Raw genomic sequence first — 19111 nt, 5'->3', positions numbered from 1 at the left:
TGATATGTTATTATCTTAATATATGTGATTTTGTAATACAAGACTTAAATAAAACTATTAAATAAAAATGTACTCTTCAACATTTTAAATTGATTAACGTCGTGATAATATTAATAATGAGTTACCATAACAAATAAAAATGCATTTTTCTTAATCGTCATGCATGGATACGTAACGAATAACAAATTTAACAAAACGTAAAGAACGTGGCTACAAAATCTATTCATGAATAAATGTGTTAAAATTAATTTTTTTTAATGATTGACTCTTGAGACATCATTTAGTATGGTAAGTTATAAATTACAATTATATCACAGTATAATTTATGTATATGTATATATAAATGACTAGTTTATCTTAACAAGTAACCCATTTTGGAAATATAAAATTGCATGGAATTTAATTTAATTGTCTCATTATCAAAATTGAAAAAGGTGGCAAGTGAAACGGTTAACCTCTACTATACAGTAGATGTCAAGGGGGTCAGGTCACTTTAATGGATATTGTATTAATGTAAAATTTGAATTCAATGATAAACCATTACTCGCGAAAAATGATATTAAGCGGAGACGGTGTGTCAGCATATATCACAAAGTAAATTAGATGATATTATTGATATAAAGGTATAATTATTTTATTTTACTATTATAACCATACTCATACAGTATGTTAAATTAACTTTTCCCAATAACATAGTACCTATTTAAAAATGTACTTGTCTATATAAAAAATAACTCTTTTATATGAACTCTAACATTCAAGTAGGTCAACATTTTCAAGTAGGTACCCATGAACAATATATTTATATCACAATAAAGAATTAATTAAATCTTAATTCTGCGTTAAACTATCTTATTTAGTCTAAATGTATGTATCTTTAATAATTTTGAAGTTTGAACTGCTATTATAATAAAAACATTTTTATGGATATTTATTGAACAATAACTAAACAATACATAAAATTTAAAATGCTATAAATTGCTTAGAAATAGTCAAAATACTTTTTTTTAAATCAAACTTTTAAATAAAAATTCAATATCAATATTGCAAGTATCTATGGTTTTTTGTTTTTAAAACCATGTGCCTATGTAATTTTTACTGCATATTTTACGAACTTAAACATCATAAACTTAACGTATTTATATACTTTTGAATAATTTGAAATTTTATCTTTGGCGTCGTAGGTACCAATCAACATTTAAAAGTTTAGTTATTATTTTTTTTTGTTTCATTACATAATTATTATGTAGTTAATAGTTATTATAGTTTATAAACTTTTAACATAGGTAATATAACATAATTAATAAAAATTAAATATGAAACTAAAGGCGGGTATAAAATTCATAATTCATCTATATTATGTTTTTTTTTTGTTCATAAGTTTTGCAATAAAATAAATAAAAAGGCAGATTAGACAGATTGCCGAAGCATCCCAGCAGAGTAACTCCGACATAGTTAAGACTATATCATGTAATTTTATAATATTGTGGACTTTCTAAATACCAAAATTCTAGGATAGAATAAAAAGAATAGGTATAAAGCAACATAATTTCATCAAAAAAGACTCTATTTTTTAATTAGGTACCTATATAATCGTTTTCTGTTCTTTTGTTTGAAAATGTGCGATATTTGTAGTTTTAGTATAAATGGTTTGTTGTTTATTTTATACGATGTTAAAGTATCAACAACGTTTAATAAGCTAAACATAGTATCTGCAAAATCTTATAGAATTAAACATAAAAATTGTTTTTGGTATTTTGTACATGACAGGGTTGTATAGGTTCATATTTACGTTTAGCACTATTTCGTACTTATTCACTAAATAACGTACGTACCTATTTTTATTTTTCCGACTGACAATCGAGTTATTTATTTAAATACCTTATTTTGTCATTTGATTTAGATATATTATTTAAAAAAATTTAAGAAATTTAAAAACTAAAATAACCGTTATAATTACTTTGTTTTATAAATAATTATGTGATTGATAATATTACATACAATCAGAAGACACTGTTGTAAGTATATAACGAGAGGGCATAACAAATTGTTAAGGTATAAATCTTATTTTACGATATTATAATTATATGCTCAATGGTAATAATCATGGAACATTACATGATTTGATTTATTACAAGTTATTCTAAACTATATATAATATATAAACTGTATTGTTTTGTTTGTTTTACTAAAAAGACTTTATAAAGTTATTAAAATATATACAAAATGTATATATTTTTTTTAAAGTCAAGTTTTTTTTGTTAATGTACATAAGCCGTAAGATGATGTTACCAGATACGTCTAATTATTACCTTATATCATTACAAATATTTTCAGCTGCATTATAACTGTTTCATGATTACATTGTCGCTCGAAGTGTTTCATATTGTGTGGTTAGGTAATACGTTATTGATTAAATGTCTAATATTATATAAGTAATTAAATATAATTTTCCTTGTCAATGTTTTGAATTTGATTTTGTCTCTGATACCAAACTATAAGTAGTTTACAAAATGTTAAAATGCATATTGTTTTTAGTTAAATATATTATTCACAATATCTTAAGTTTCAAAATTATTTTAACACTGTTGCATGATTATGGCAATTGTGTAAAAATTATATTGTTATATCCCAAGTACATTCATGAAATGTATTTTATAATTAATATAAAAATGGATTTACTGCATTAATCTCAGTTTTTTTCACATAATATTAATTTAATTGATTTAACTAAAATATATAATTATCGAGTTCAAAAAAATGGATACAAGTATTAAATACTATAAAATATGATAATAAATATGTAATACGTTATATATAAAAACTTAATATTATATTAGTTGAATACCTAGCAAATTTATTTTTAGAAATATTGAATTTTTTTTTCATAAAATTTCATTTTTAGTGATTAACCACGTATTAACTATTAATTTTATAAACTATAATGTCAACACAGTAGATCATTTTTATATCCATAAACTATAATATAAGTGATATAACACATTATGCTTTTAAATTTTATGACATATGGTAGTTTATAATAGAGTTAACTTTAACTAAGCTTGACTACTTCATCAAATCAATACCATACGCATTAGTATTCGAGACTAATTATTATTTTAAATGCACAATATATCAATATTTTATTTATTGTTCTTTTAAAACAATGCATATAATATTGTAAAGTATGTATAATAAATCTAACCAATTCGTTTATTATAATATTACAAACGAAATTAAAATTTGAATAAACATACCTAAATAATTTTAATTTCAATGCATTTTTCGTCCTTAAGTAATATAAAATCCAAGTTGTCTGAATAACTTTTATTAATTTTTTATTTATATAACATATTATACATATAAATATATATAAAAAAAACGTAATATTGTGATAATTAAAACATACTTTAACCGTTATTTTTACTTTTCATTTTATCACAGTATATATAAATCAATATCATTCATAAAATATGTAGACTGATAAATTAATTATATTCCAAAAATTTATATTATTTAAATTATCTATACCTAACAAAATTCGTTGAAATAAACTAAATAAATATTTCCGTGAAAATGTTAAAGAAGTCATCATAAAATATTCGAAATATAGAATTTAAATACCACCTCGTTATGAATTATAAATTATCTGATTATTATAAAAATTATATTTAAACATATTATGTAGCTGACCTATTAAGCTTAAAACCTCAAAACTCCACATGTGATCAACTTCAGCGAATTTCAAAAATAATATTAGATGGATTTGAAAATAAAAATACACAACCACTGCTTTTCTTGACGTCGCACAGGCAAGTAACATCCTTCGACAAGATCTGGCACCAAGGCACCATGTCCAAATTAACAAAACTAAAAACTGCCAACCTATGTAGGTATATAAAATCATATTCTCATTTATCACAAATCGCACATTTAAATTACGAATAGATACTGATATCTCTGAAGAACACTCGATAAAAGCAGGAATTCCACAGGGGTCAGTCCTTTGCCCCACTTTTTTTAATATTTTTTGCTATGATATCCCAGTTCCACAAAAATGTCAATGGGCAATGTACGCATATGATACTGTTATCTTAACATAACACAAAATCTTGATAACTCAATAACAGATCTACAAATTTCTTTAGACCGAATTTCAGACTGGTTAACTTAGGAAACTAGCTCTTAATCCAATTAAGAGCGAAGCGAAAACATTTACCCCATACAGATATACAAATCCAACTCAATTAAAAATCAAAATCAGCCTTTATTATGGAATAAGAAAGATCAATCAATAAAATATCTCAGAGTTCCCCTTGATCAAAAATTAACATGGAAAATGCATATAAACAAAAAATTAAACCAAACTTGTACACGATTGAGAATCTGATACTCCGTAAAAAAATTACAGTTCAACTCTTCAGATCTACTAATATCTCACTTCTAATATACACATCAATAATAAAACCATTAATTATATATATAAGTACATGCCCAATATGAGCAACCACATCCCAAAAAAAAATTACAAAAATTACAAACGATATAAAACAGATTTCTCAGAATAGATTTTAAAACCGCATGGTACATGCAAAACACATAACTCCACAACGGCACTGGAATACCACACCTAACCACACGGATCAATGAAAATTTTCAAAAATTTCATTCAAAATTAAAAAACAATACTTCTTCACTTGTACATTGGGGAAAGAACCAAAAACCGCAGACTAAAGCCACGGCTACCACAAGATATTTTACTTGAAGCAGTTGAAACTTAAGAAGAGGACTACCCAGACTCATAATTAAGCTAAAATGTATCCATAAACTTATTTGTTAACCTTAATTAATTAACTTTATAATATTATAAAAACATTGTAAAAGCATTATAAAAATACCTAGTATATTGAAACAATTATATTAATAAACTAAAAAAAAGTTTTATACATATACAACAAGAAACGTTGTTTTTAATAATATTAATTCATAAATTATTGTTTTAGAACTATTTACTACAACAAAACAAAAATTTATTGCCAAAGTTTCAAAATTTGAAAGTTTTTATAAATAAATACATGATCATTATAATATATGTTTATGTGACTATGTGAGTATAAAATACGAAAAAACTTATACCTACATGTTAATTCTAAAAAATTCATTGTGGAAGAAAAATATTAAAATGTTTAAGCTTCTTCGTTATTTTAATTTAAAATATTTTCAAATGAAAATGCATTTATAAAACTTTCGTAATAATAACAAAATTAATTGAATATGTGGAAAAGTAGACCCTTATAATATCTATACGGTTTTTTCGTTATTCTACTTAAATTTTATACTGTGTTGAATATAATATATAATATTGTCATAATTATTTATGAGCTAAAAAGGTTTAGTTTAATATATAAAAAATAGCTACCTAAATTTATTGTCATATATTTTGTATTAACCTACTCATATAAAGTAAATATTAGTATAATTTTGTAGGAATCTACTTTAAAATTTAAATTATGTATAATAATGATTTAGTCATGAATAGAATAGATAAACGAAATAAATATTCATATATAAATAATCATACTAATGCTGATAAATTTAAATAGTGGTGTTATCAATCATCGTATAAATCATATAATATACATACAGTTTGACCAACAGTAAGTTTATTTAAAATAAATAAATAAATTTATTTATTTTTATTCAATTTTATTTAGAATAATGAAAACCTACAAGAACATTTTAAATTTATATGAAATATAAATTTCAAATAAACGATACTACTATAAAAAATAGGATCTTTATAACAATGCCAATTCACAGCATGCCTATTAAAATAAAAAAAAATAAATACTCCCCAGGTGTTGAAATTCGTGAAAAGAGGCCGATATTGATTTAAAAGAAAATTGTACTGTTTATTCGAAGATAAGGAAAAAAATAGGCATTTGGAAACTCAAAATCTATAATACAATAAAGAAGTTTGGTTCACGTTAAGAGTAGCGCTTTTTAAACTTGACGAATGCTGACACTTAAATCGTCCTGAAACAATAAAACATCGACAGAAAAAGACAATAAAAATATAAAAACTATAACAGCGGTGGATTTAATTTTCAACATATTTTTATTAGTATCAATTTATTGTACAAATAATAAAACCCACCACCCCATATAATTTATTAGTTTACTGTGTATACACATAATTGTATGTTTAAAATACTATTTTTTTAATCGATTATTTTATTTCATCTAACCTGTGATTTGCAGTATATCAAATATTAATCACTTCGGTGTACAGTTGTATAATATTAATTTTACTAGTTACGGGCTTATAAAATAGATTGTCTGTATTATTAAAAAAATAAGGTATTTATATGTAACGTACTTACAAGTTAATTGTTAAATAATTTTGAAACATGGCGTAAACTTTTATTAACAAAAAAAAAATTCAAACACTAAGTGGTCAGTGCATCTATTTAATTTCTGATCATTTTGATTAAAATTATTAATGACAATAGTACTTATTAAGTATAAGGTATTACAGTTTATTACTCGGTAATCAATGTATTATAATCAACTATACATTATTACTATGATTGCAATATATAAGTAAATAATGATAAAACAAAACAAGTACTATTTTAGTGCCGAGTATCGTATAGCAATGCTTGAATGTTGATTATTATTCAGTTTACAACTATATGGTTTACGAAAATATTAAGACCATAAGTAGTGTGATATAATTATTATTAATTAATAATTAAGAATAGTTTATTTTTAATTAATAAAATTATAATATACGAATGGATAACACGATACATACTATACATATTAGTTATTGCTTGATAATAATAATAATAATATTTATTATTTAAATAGTTAAGTTTGAATAATTTTTTATTATATTATACTATCTTGAAATGTCGTTAAACTTATTTATTTACAATTTCTTGAGGACGTCGTACCCGCGTATTGTGTATTAATAACCCACCTACTTTCGAATTTTACATTCAGAATAATCCATTAACTCAATTGTTTTTAATTTCGGAGTTATTTGACTTGTCATCAGATGTAAACGCAATATTATTTAGGGACCCTTTGTGAGCTTTTTTGATATTTTAATTTTAAAATATAAAGTATGAGCATTTTAAAAATACGTATATCTTAAGTTTTTAAATACTTACTCATAAATCATAACACTTTTTTCAAAATAAAAAAATAAAAATAAAACATTCGAGAGCTTTTCTACTTACAAACAAATCCTCAATAATATTTAAAGTAACATGGGTAATAAAATGAAGTATTTCGAACTTAAAATGTTCTTTGTTATGCGTTATTAGTAAGTCGCAAACAATTACTCATGCGAGAATGACATCCTTTTACAACATACGTACATTGAATAAATATAAATATTTATATATATATATACATATATTATTAATGTAAAAAACTTCTAAAATAAAGTTATCTTTAAATAATTTCCATCCATGTTTACAAACACCCTATGTCCGTAAAAATAAAAATGGATAATATTATGTTCCGCTATTTAAAACCTCAATATTCAAATATGCAATTAATATATACTTCTACCCTTTATTATTATCCTCCCCTTTTAATTAGATCTAAGGACGAACCTTTGACCAACACTTAAATTCTTACAAAATAGCATTACATCATACATTCGATTACTCATTGTAGCGATTTTTTACTTGATAGTACCTATATTGATTTATTCAGCATTTGGCGTTGAACAACAACGACGATTCGTCGTACACCTTATAACGATCCGTTCGCTGTTTTATATTACAATACCGATGTCCGAGATGGCGTTACAACAGCAAAACAACAATAACGATACTGAAGACGGCAACAGCGGTATCAACATCAATGTGGTCAGGTCATGCACGATGCGGCAGCGTCAGAAGATGTGCGCGACCAACGGTTGGCTGACGATGATGTTCTTGGCGTACTCGTTTCTGTTGACCGTCCGGGTACATTTCAACTACTCGATGATGGTGATGATGATCGTACCGCTAGTGGCGGTACTAGCTGACCGGCCGCCGTGTCCAGGTGCCATGCTGGACGTGGGCGTGAACTCTACGATCGTGGTGGCCAAGCGGATGGACTGGACGATCCGAGAACAGGCGGTCACGATGGGCGCATACTTTTTCGGCACGCTGGTGTCCACTCTCCCGGGCGGCGTGTACTCGAGTCGCGGTTACGAGCGCTCCATAATGCTGTGGTGCGTGGCCACCACGTCCGCCACGTTGGCATTGGTGCCGGTCGCGTTCGTCCAGTACGACAGTTGGTTGGCCGTCACGTTCCTACGGTTCCTGCAAGGGTAAGGTCAGGTCAAATTATTGGGTTAGGTTTTTTCCTACACATCTTACCACATGTGTTATTGTGAGCACGTCATATTATGCACACACTACTTCATTATTATGGTACACCTAGAAGCAAAGGTAGAGGCATTAACCGGTCAAAAAATTAATACCAGTAAAAAGAAATAATGAATTAGTTAGTTTACTGATCGATCTCCTCTCCAATACCATTATTATCAAACTTAAATGTTTTCAATTGATTTTTAAAAATAATTCAACACCAAACTAATAAATCTAATTCAATAATTTAGATTTTAGTTGACAGTTTGACACTGACGTGCGATTTTGCCTAAGCCGCTGCTGCTGGTGTGTGACAAGAAAGAAGTTAGAATGAATTAATTTTATTATTGATTAAGCGATTTGAACATTAAATAGCAATAACTCCAGTATGTGATCCAGGTGGTAGTTAAAAAATTAATTAATTTTTAACTGAGTTAATTTATATTGTTCCTCTCCTCCCCTATAAATTTAAAACGTTTTGATTTAAATTTATTGTTTTATAACTATTAACTCATAACTTAATTTTTTTATCATTATATTTTTATCTTTCACTAGGTAACTTAAGTCGATTACAATCTTCTTCAATTACTTTCCCAACTTAGTTTTTTAGAACCTGTGGTTTATTAATTTGAGTTATTATATATTACACAAAATAAACAGAATGTTCATAAATTAAAGATTACAATATATTATCATGTATTAACTATTCATCAACATAAAATTTTGGTCTATAGATATTTCTCTATAGATATTTTACTGGAGACAAATGTATTGGTGTTTTACAAGTTGTATTAAATTATTTTATTTTAATATGACTACGCGCAGCTTAAAATGTCATCAATTAAGTTGTTAGATAATAACCAAGCACATTACGTCTGACGGGACTTTTTTTATCTACACCTGACACAGACTACGTCAATTTTTATCTTATACATTTCGTTTTACAAAAATCAATTATTATACTCTGATGCAGTCGTAATGTTCAACATAATAATTATAACAACTCATGATCAACTATTAACAATTAGTCATACGTCTATTGTAAGTTCTGAAGTTCAATTTAAATTTTACGTAATATTTTCGTAAATTTTAAGTTTTTTCTTATTTTATTAAAAGTAAATAAAATAAATGAATATTATATTTTGTATTATGTAATCTACTATAAATATGAATCAAAAGTTATAAATATTATGTTAAATAATTATTGTAAAAGTTGAATAACTAGATATTATATTTTTTCATCAACATTCATGTCATTCAATAATGTATAGAATACATAATTTGTATATAAATCCCATAAAAACCTAATGCAGTTTATTATTAACACTTATATATATTATACTACCTAGCTAATTATTTGTATGTTTATTAAACAGTTTTTATAAATTTTTCCATCTCATTAACTGATTTAATAATGAGGGAATTTTATATATATAGATGAGGTTCCACTAAAAATAAAAATAACACTGATTATTTAATTCAAAGTTATCAAGAAAATGCTATATTCACTATAAGAACATTGAACTGTTGATAATTGTAATAAAGTTCAAACTAATTGACTTTAAACTTTCTTGTATACATTATATTGACCTGTACATAAACCACGCTCAATACACCTATTATATTACAGAGAAAACGTAACCACGACCGCCATGACCATGAAATTGCCTTTCCATGACGCCGTGTCATCATAACGTTATATTACCATTTAAATTCATAAACAATAATTGATTCATATATTATTATCTGAATCCAACATTATTTACCTTTATTTCTCTTATAATGTGTGTTTAACAAGAAAAATTTTTTATTTATCTATACTACACAACACATTACTATTATTCATGCAAATTTAAATGTTTAATATTTGTATATTATTTAAATTTTTATTTGTACACTAATTTAAAAATTTATAAATAATATAAACTAAAAATTACTAAAACTTCATTATATAAAAATTCGTATTTAAATGGAGTAGTTTTTACTTATAAGTACTACATTTTTGAGTATAGATGAGCCGATGAGCGAAATAGAGTGGTATATAAATACTCTTTATAATATTATGCTTGTCCACTGTTTACTAATCTAAACTTTTAATAACAAATTACCTAAGTACATGACTTCAATTTAATTCTTATGAATCGAAATAATTAAATAATATTCTATTTTTATTTTACACCATAAATATAAAGCGGAAATAAGATTTTTTTAAATAGGACTTTTTACATTTCTGTGTTAATACGATTTTCATTTTTACGTTTGATACCTATTAAAGCTCATTCTACTTTTAAATTTTCAACTTCGCGCAGCGTATTACTTACAAAATGAATTTGAAACTAATCGATAGAATAATTAACTTGAACTAAAGCGATGAACACCAAACATACTATCTGTATATTGGAAGAAGATAATGCATCGATTAGAGAGACGAAAACATCTTTGTATACCTACATAGGTTATTGTTTACCTACTTGTTTAGTTGTAATATCCAAAGATAATTTTATATATTATGTAATGAAATGAAAATAGAAAATGAGCGTCTATTGTTCGTGTTAATAAAACAAAACGACATATGGTTCCAAAAATGTGTCAAAGATTTGTAAAGTCTTAACTGAAAAACTCGTATGAAGCAGAGAAAAGAAAAAACTCGTGAGTTAGAGCCTTTTCGGGACAGAAAAATTACGGTTTACATTATCCATCCAATAATTTGTGGTAACTAGGTTCGTGTTAACGAAAAAGTACTTTTTAATTAAATACCTACACGTGTGGTATAGAAAACATAAGCTTAATAGGATTTTACGAAGCTATTCAGCCACGGGCTACATTATAGGGATACAGAAAATGAGCGTCTTCTGTTTGTGTTGACCGATAAAACCATAGTTTGATTTTCAAAATAAGTCGGAGTTGAACATGACGTGACGACGTTAATCAAAAAAATTTATGCGAAATCGATAAATCTGAAAAGATCGTGACGATAGAGCCATTTATAAAGTATAGAGTCTTTCTTGGCACCAAAAAATTATAGTTCGCATCATCCAATAATATTCGTATTTGTGAATACTGAGTGTGCTGTTGTAGCCGTTGTAGGTACTTACGCGTGAGGTGAAGCAAACACAAATTTAATATGATCTTACGATGCTATTCAGCCACGAGTTACTCTATAGGATAAGGGTACCTAAACGTGGCGCAGTAGTACGTATTATATTACCTATACAAACAAACACAAAAACAACAACAATATATATAATAGGTAACGTACCTAATTATTTTCGGTCGAAAATATATGTTTTGCAACCGGCGGCGCTGTTAGCTAAAACTGACACGCACCTTCACAAGGTATCCACACAAATACCTTTTCTAGATTATTATTAGGTGTTCGCGTTGTATGTTAGAACGTATTATAATGTTATTATTTGAGTAACATTTTCCACCACGCCATATAAATTCGTTCTTATATCAACATCGTACTTACGATCGACGGAACCAACACCACCACCTCCCTCTCACAAAACGTATCCTCTAGCATTTTCCAACAACTGATTGTTGCGTTGCTCTATTTTTAATGTTTTTTTACACACAGTCAATGAATATCAAACTAAAAGTCAATAGATTACATTGTATGGTAATATATTTTCTTAAGCATTTATATACATTTTAAACTTTGGTGAATTTTTTTAACTTGAAAATAAAATTATATTTTCATAGATTTTGTATTATTATTTATTATGACATTATGGCAATAAATATTGTATACGAGTCTTCTCGTAATGTATTGGATATTCGCCATAATAAATTAATAATTTAACTATTTTTAATGTCTAAGCATTTATAATCATTCTATAAATATTAACGTTATAAATACAAATTAATTTATCAAACGCAATAATGTATGATAAAATATAATTAACTTCTTGCTATCTTTTTTTTTTTTTTTTTTTTTTTATTATTTAAGAGATAATATACAATCTATACAATATAGCATAATAAGTATATGACGTGAAAAGAGTAGTGAAAAGACATGAAAAGACTTGATTAAGAAATCACCCTATGGTAACCCTGTAAAATTGAAAAGATTGAAGGTGGGAGTAAGAAGGCAGGAAATTTATTAAGCAGTAGGTAAGGTACACATTTTTTTTTTTTTTTTAATTTAAGAGTTCTCTTGCTATCTTAAGCTAATTTTTTAGAGTAAGACCAATTCTTATCAACAACTATTAATAATTAATAACATTATCGACAGTATAAATACGTATAATTTATAGAATCTACATATTAATCAAAATATAATATATTGAATCATGATGTATATAAGGTATTACTTACAATAAAAAACAAAAAAAAATAAGTTATAACATTATTATGTATAACGGAAATTGAGAGCGAGACATTTTATCTTAATAAAAATAGTTTTTTATGTGTAGGTACCTAAAGTAATTGCATGTGAAATACTCGTAAAAAATTTAGATTCATGAGATTATACTTAAGAATCTAACGTAGATATGGATAAAGATAATAATAAACTATATAACGTAATATATATATATATATATATTAAAAATAGAATAATATGTGTACATAACATGAAATAACCTGCAATTTATTTTTATGTTTTTTTTATCATTGAAACAATTTTTTGTTATTATTAAACAACAATTCTCACATTAATATCGGAATACAAATTTTATATTTATTCTTAATATCTCAAATTAAGTTTAAAAAAACTTTTATCGCGTTTAATAATAATATATAATTACCTATTTTATACTAAAATATTCAAAAATAATAGATTAATATGATTCATAACATAATTATTTGAGAATATTGTGATTTTACCTTCTTTTCCTTTTTACAAAATTAAGTAATTTTTACTGTATTAAAAAAAATAATAAACAAACCACTGAAAAATTTCAGAAAATAATTTTTATATATTTTTCAATATTTTAAATATACCTAGTACACTTGTATACAATTTTTAAAAAGTGTAAATACATATATTTGTGTACGATCTGTTGACAATTTACGTGAATCCTTAAATTCATGTTTACTTAGAGTTTAATGCATTGTACAAATCCAAAAAATTCTAAATATGAAATACAAATATTTGTAAGTAAGTTGTATTCATTCAAAGTTAAAATAATGTTATAGGTTATGATATACAGTTTTATGTAACTGTAATAAATGTGTGTTTAATAATTAAATAATGCTAGTAGACCAAAAAAAATCGATTTCAATAATGTTAAAGAGAATATTATAAAATTTCTATTATGTTCTTATATTGCAGTACGTCTGTATTTATTTTAGACGACTTATTTTTATATTTTTTTTTTATACATATTTTAACTTTATACAACAATCTTTTTCACGTAAACACAAATCAAAGAGTTCTCCAAACGTAAACTAGATAAACATGTTTTATTTCTCCTATAAATTCTTATTCTTAAACAACGACATTTGTGTTTTAAGTGTTTTGATCCATATTTTTTTTATTTGAGATTTTTACTAGTACTATACTACTATCTAATGTTCTGAATTCTTAAACGGATTATTGTCTTACAATCACAGTAAAAATTCTAAGTGTGTGTTATTTATGCAACTACCCACTACTACTACTATACTATGATGGTACATTGGTACTACATGTACTTATTAAATAAAAAAATCTTTTATTAACTATATCCTAAGATAATTCGCATAAATAACATCTACAAAAGTTTTCTAAATTCTTTTTAAATATAATATTTCCTTGTTAAAATTTCTACTGTTGAAATTTTTTTCATGTATTTACAAGAAGAGCTCAACTGAAATAGTTGAAAATCAGGACGGACAGTAAATTCTGCGTTTCAAATTAGGTGATAAAAAACTTTTCAAGAAAGTACCTAGTTTCCATTTGAAATTTAACCTGTTATCTTTTATACATTTAAGTGACAATTATTTTACCATTTTATATTTAATTACATTAACCTAAGCATTACACCTAATTAATTTACGGATGACTTTATGTATCTTTATTATTCTATTATACTAAATTAATTAGAAATGTTCGTTATACAAACAATTGTTTCCAAAATAATATAAATATTAACCGCATCCAGTATAATCCTGCAATCACGGACTATATTAAATATCTTGTACTATATTTTCATATTGTCTGTGGTATAGTTATTTATTTACTTCTACTACCTTGATATCAATAGAATGAGTTATAACTGTGTTAGTTGTTATTTACATTATATTCCCCGTGCGTGATATTATCAGATAATTCTCGGTAAAAAAAAATCGAAAACAACCTATGTAATATAGTGAGTATATCACAACATAGGAAAAAATAAACTACTCACTTAGCAGACGGAAAGAACTTATGAATTAATGAATAATATATTGATCATATTATAATAGTCATAAATATGCATTATAGGTAATTCATAATATCGAAATCGAAATCAAATTATTTTCTAAATAGAAGATTAGTATAATTATAATTTTTGGGATTACATAATCGAATAAAGTGGTTAAATCTTTGTCCTATCGGTATGATGACTGTTTTAAACCAATAAATCATGATGCCATCCATCACTGGTTTCGATATTGTGTCCAGGTGTGCGTTTGGACCGACTGGGTCATGCGGTGGGACGTTGGCTGGTAAAATTATACCGAAAACGAACAGGATTTTATACTCGACGTTCATGTTCTCTGGCACAATGTTCGGCGGCTTCTTCGGGCACTTGTACAGCGGACTTGTCATACCTAACGTTTCGCACAACGGCAGCTATTTGGCACTGTCCGTCGTCGGATTCCTTTGGGTCGCCGTGTGGGCTACCATGATACATCTGACACCATACGACAGCGACTTAAACAGCATCCCCATGTCCGTGTCATTTATCTCGACAACATGGACCGTGATCATGCGATCTATGCCATTTGTCAGTCTGCTTAACGCATCTTTCGGGTAAGGAAGACAGCACGTTTTTATTTTTACTTTGATATTATAGGATTATAATTACAATAATATTACGATTTTCAAAAGATAATTTATTCTAAGCAGAAAATCGCCTATTGGAGATCGCATAAGTCAGATACTCGGATAGAATGAGTTAAAACACCTAGTTTTAATCTCCGTTCATATTTGTTTGCTGTTCTGTAATTATGCACCGTATAATATAATAATCTATGTATCTTTATAGAATGCATATCCTACCAAAAGCTGTAAACATTTTTTCCGACAGATATTAATTTATCCAACACTTAATATTTTACTCTTACTTCAACATAAATGAAGTTGGGCACGATTAGTTAACACCGTACATATTAAATATATTGGTTGAAACGGGAATCAAAATTTTTTTTAAATTGGTGAATTAAAGATACCGTGAAAACGGTGTTTGCCCGAATCCTTCTGAGTCTGAGTTATTTTTGTGTTATGCGCATTTAAAACAACAACGTAATCTATTATAGACACGATAGGTACTAAGTAGTTATAGTAGGTACGCAAATAATATTACACTGTTGAAAAAATAATAATTATCACTATAATAATATGTTATCACATGTTTTTAAATTATTTTATTATCTAGTTATTCATACACTTCTATTTCTTTAGATTTGGATTTTTATACAGTTTCATTACTACCGGGATACCGATTTATACTGCGAATGTTCTGGGTGGCAATGCTGTTAAAAACGGAATACCAGTATCTATGACATGGTTAATCGGTTGGATGACGTCTATAATCGCAGGAATCTCAGCTGCTTCGTTGACGAACGTTAACACAATTACTAAGACAACAATCAGGAAGATGTACGTAGGAATTGTTTTAATCGGATCACCGATAATGCTTTTTGGCGTCATGGTCGCTGGATGTCAAGAGTCATATGTGAAAACGTTCACGAAAATGTCTGTGATATTATTGGGATTCGAAAGAAGCAGTATTCGAATAAATTCCATGGACTTATGTCCTGGTAAGTAAGATAACATGAATTCATTGAATTGACATATACACATACCGTAATATTCGTATTATTCTAAAGAGTTTAACAGTCTACTATGATTGATGTATTATAGGTACAGAGTAATAAATTTATAAAGCATATTTACAAAAGCCTCTTTTATTCAATAATGCGGTTATTCAAAATCTGATTTTTAAAGTTAAATTGCTCAAAAAATACTAGTCTGAATTTGTATTCTAATACGTCAACATGTTCAGAAAAACAATCTTCTTAATAATTTACAGTAGTTAAAGGGGGGGGGGGGTTGTCATTTTAAAAAAAATAAAAAATAATTTTATGTTCACAGAACACTCCTTAGGTAATGCAAAAAAATCACAAGAACTTGAAGGTATAGTATTCAAGTGTAATATTTAAAATTTTTAAAAATCAGATTTTTAATAATATTACATTATTGAAGAAAAAGTGGTGAGCCACGATTATGCTTTGGCAATCATCTTGTATGAAATATTGTATTATAACAACTACAAAGTTTAATTTTTTGTCTTTTCGTGAAAAATTATCCAACTAAGATTAATTTTAACATTTTACAAGTCGTATATACATATTACATACTAAATTAAAAACCACAATTTTATTTTTAAATATTATTTTTAAAACTCTATATAAGTACTTATCTATATAATATTTATATATTTTTTCTTCGATTTTCATTTAAAATAAATATACTATGATACAAGTTCGTAATAGTTAAATCATTAAGTAAGTAAAAATTGTAAAATACATTTTAAACTCACAGAAATCCTCCAGAGAATACCTATAATCACGAAGCGTTATTATTTTCCAGGATTCTGATAGGTCTTTATTTCTTGCTCTGCTTTACACACGTATGTGTGTGTACAAATAAAATTACACTTTATAATCATTAAACACTTTTAAGGTAAATTTCAAAAAATGTATTATTATTAAATTTCAGGTTATGTGGGAAGTCTAATAGCAATGTGTGATGTTTTTTACTCTATGGGAAATCTAATTGATTTAGTGGTGGTTCGAAGTTTATTTTCAGACACCATGAACTGGAGCGTAACATTCCAGGTGACTATCATTTTGTCAATTTCTTGCAGCATACTATTTCTATTATTCGGTTCCTCACTACAACAATGCTGGGATCAAAGATACATACGTCCGTAAACGCAAGATATTCATGCGTGTGATGTTTAAGACGACATCCCAATAGAATATAAAAAAAATCTTCAAGTACCTACAAATAAATTAATAAAATATATTTTTACTCAAAAAATATTTTCTATTGAATTTGTAACATTTTTAATATTTATTTTGTAATTTTAAGTAGTAACTACAAGTATTGTGTTCTAAATATTAAACTACTTGTAAAATTACTAAACCTCTATTAGAACTTAAACCGACCCATGCGCACTACCTATTTTGAGACTTCATGATTATAATATGCAATATTATAGATAGGTGTGCATAAAATTTTTATGTTATCTTACGATTGAATTAAATCTGTTGTAAGAAATAACTTCATCATAAAAATCTGGTGCTGAACATATCTGTTTACTTACAGCGTTACAGCTTAATACACATTAATAATATATGCTACTCGGAACAATTTTTAAGGAACTTTTGTAAACATTGGGTGACTGCCAAAACGATGGAAGTTGGAATTATCGGGAAAAAACACGTTGCTAGTAATGAAAAATAAAACTTTAATATCATTATATATCTAGCCGCAAATGTATTGGAACATTTCCAGGATAGGCGCCCAATTATTCTTTTGATTTTTGGCAATCCACCTCTATCGAATAACAGTTATTCAGATTTCTGCAGGTAGTTTTCACAATGATATAAAACCCCTAAATCAAGTTATTTCACATAAGAACATTACCTATAGCATATATCGTGTCTAGGTACAAGGTATTTCTATAGGTATTATAAAATATCTAAATTCTATTTCGTGTCAACATATTTTTTTTTTTTTATTAAAGAAATAACTCTCGGCAACTTGGCCATTGGGATAAGATACATTTTTTTTTTAGAAAGGTGTTACATAATAATAAAGGAAAAGTTTAATAACAATAACCATAAATGCTTAAATTATGTGAGAATAATAATAATAAGGTTGTGTTTTATTTTTTTTAAATGATTAAATAAATTTGTCCAATCCTGTCTTCTGGAGAAACACGAATATGTCTGGTATTGCAGAAATTGTCCTAGTATATCGTATAAATCGCTAGATATATTATTGCGATTTCAGGCGTCAAGGATGCAAGACATTCCGTAAGAATATGTTTAATTGTAAGTTCGACCCCGTAAGGTTATTAAGTTTAGTTCTTTGTAGAAACGTTATGACGTTGCTGCAATTTTCAAGACTTAGACCAAGTGCTTCATAAAGGTGATCTGGTATATTTAGAGATGTTTTGTCAACATTATTAAAAGCTTAATTGCTTATACAACTCCAAATATCATTATATTATAATTATTTAAAAATGTATAACTTAACGCCAGTAAATAGACAATGTTCTATGACTCCATGATTATAGTATCCATGGCCGTGTATGTTAACATAACCTAAACATTCCCATTCAATGTGTGATAATATTTTGGTATTCTTCATTAAAGATGATGGAACAAATCGTTAAAATAAGGTATCCATCGACCCGTAAAATCACAGACTATTTACTTGAATAATTTTTAACGAAATTGGTTGAATGATGTTTCAGTTATAAGCAAAAAATTGTGGATATTTTAGTGGTCATTTTATATTGCTTTTGCCG

At 26.6% G+C, this 19111-nt stretch overlaps 1 protein-coding gene across 1 annotated transcript; it reads left to right on the top strand.

The window, feature by feature from the left end:
- Positions 1-222: 222 nt before the first annotated feature.
- On the top strand, positions 223-17627 carry LOC107168158 (sialin-like). The gene is made up of 5 exons (XM_089219929.1): positions 223-288; positions 7732-8335; positions 14968-15318; positions 15970-16328; positions 17290-17627. Exons 2-5 carry the CDS (start codon positions 7809-7811, stop codon positions 17502-17504), a joined length of 1452 nt encoding a protein of 483 aa, XP_089076055.1. The 5' UTR covers positions 223-288; positions 7732-7808; the 3' UTR covers positions 17505-17627.
- The last annotated feature ends 1484 nt before the right edge of the window (positions 17628-19111 follow it).

This window comes from Diuraphis noxia, unplaced genomic scaffold (genome assembly GCF_037042655.1).
Source record: "Diuraphis noxia isolate RWA-SAM2 unplaced genomic scaffold, SU_Dnox_SAM2 contig0002, whole genome shotgun sequence".
In the NCBI taxonomy this organism is placed as follows: Eukaryota; Metazoa; Arthropoda; class Insecta; order Hemiptera; family Aphididae; genus Diuraphis; species Diuraphis noxia.
This window is presented reverse-complemented; position numbering and strand designations above follow the sequence as displayed.

Coding starts and splice junctions, on each gene's coding strand:
- LOC107168158 (XM_089219929.1), top strand. CDS start 7,809: ATGTCCGAGATGGCGTTACAACAGCAAAACAACAATAACGATACTGAA. Junction 8,336..14,967: donor TTCCTACGGTTCCTGCAAGG/GTAAGGTCAGGT, acceptor TATTGTGTCCAG/GTGTGCGTTTGGACCGACTG. Junction 16,329..17,289: donor TTCCATGGACTTATGTCCTG/GTAAGTAAGATA, acceptor ATTAAATTTCAG/GTTATGTGGGAAGTCTAATA.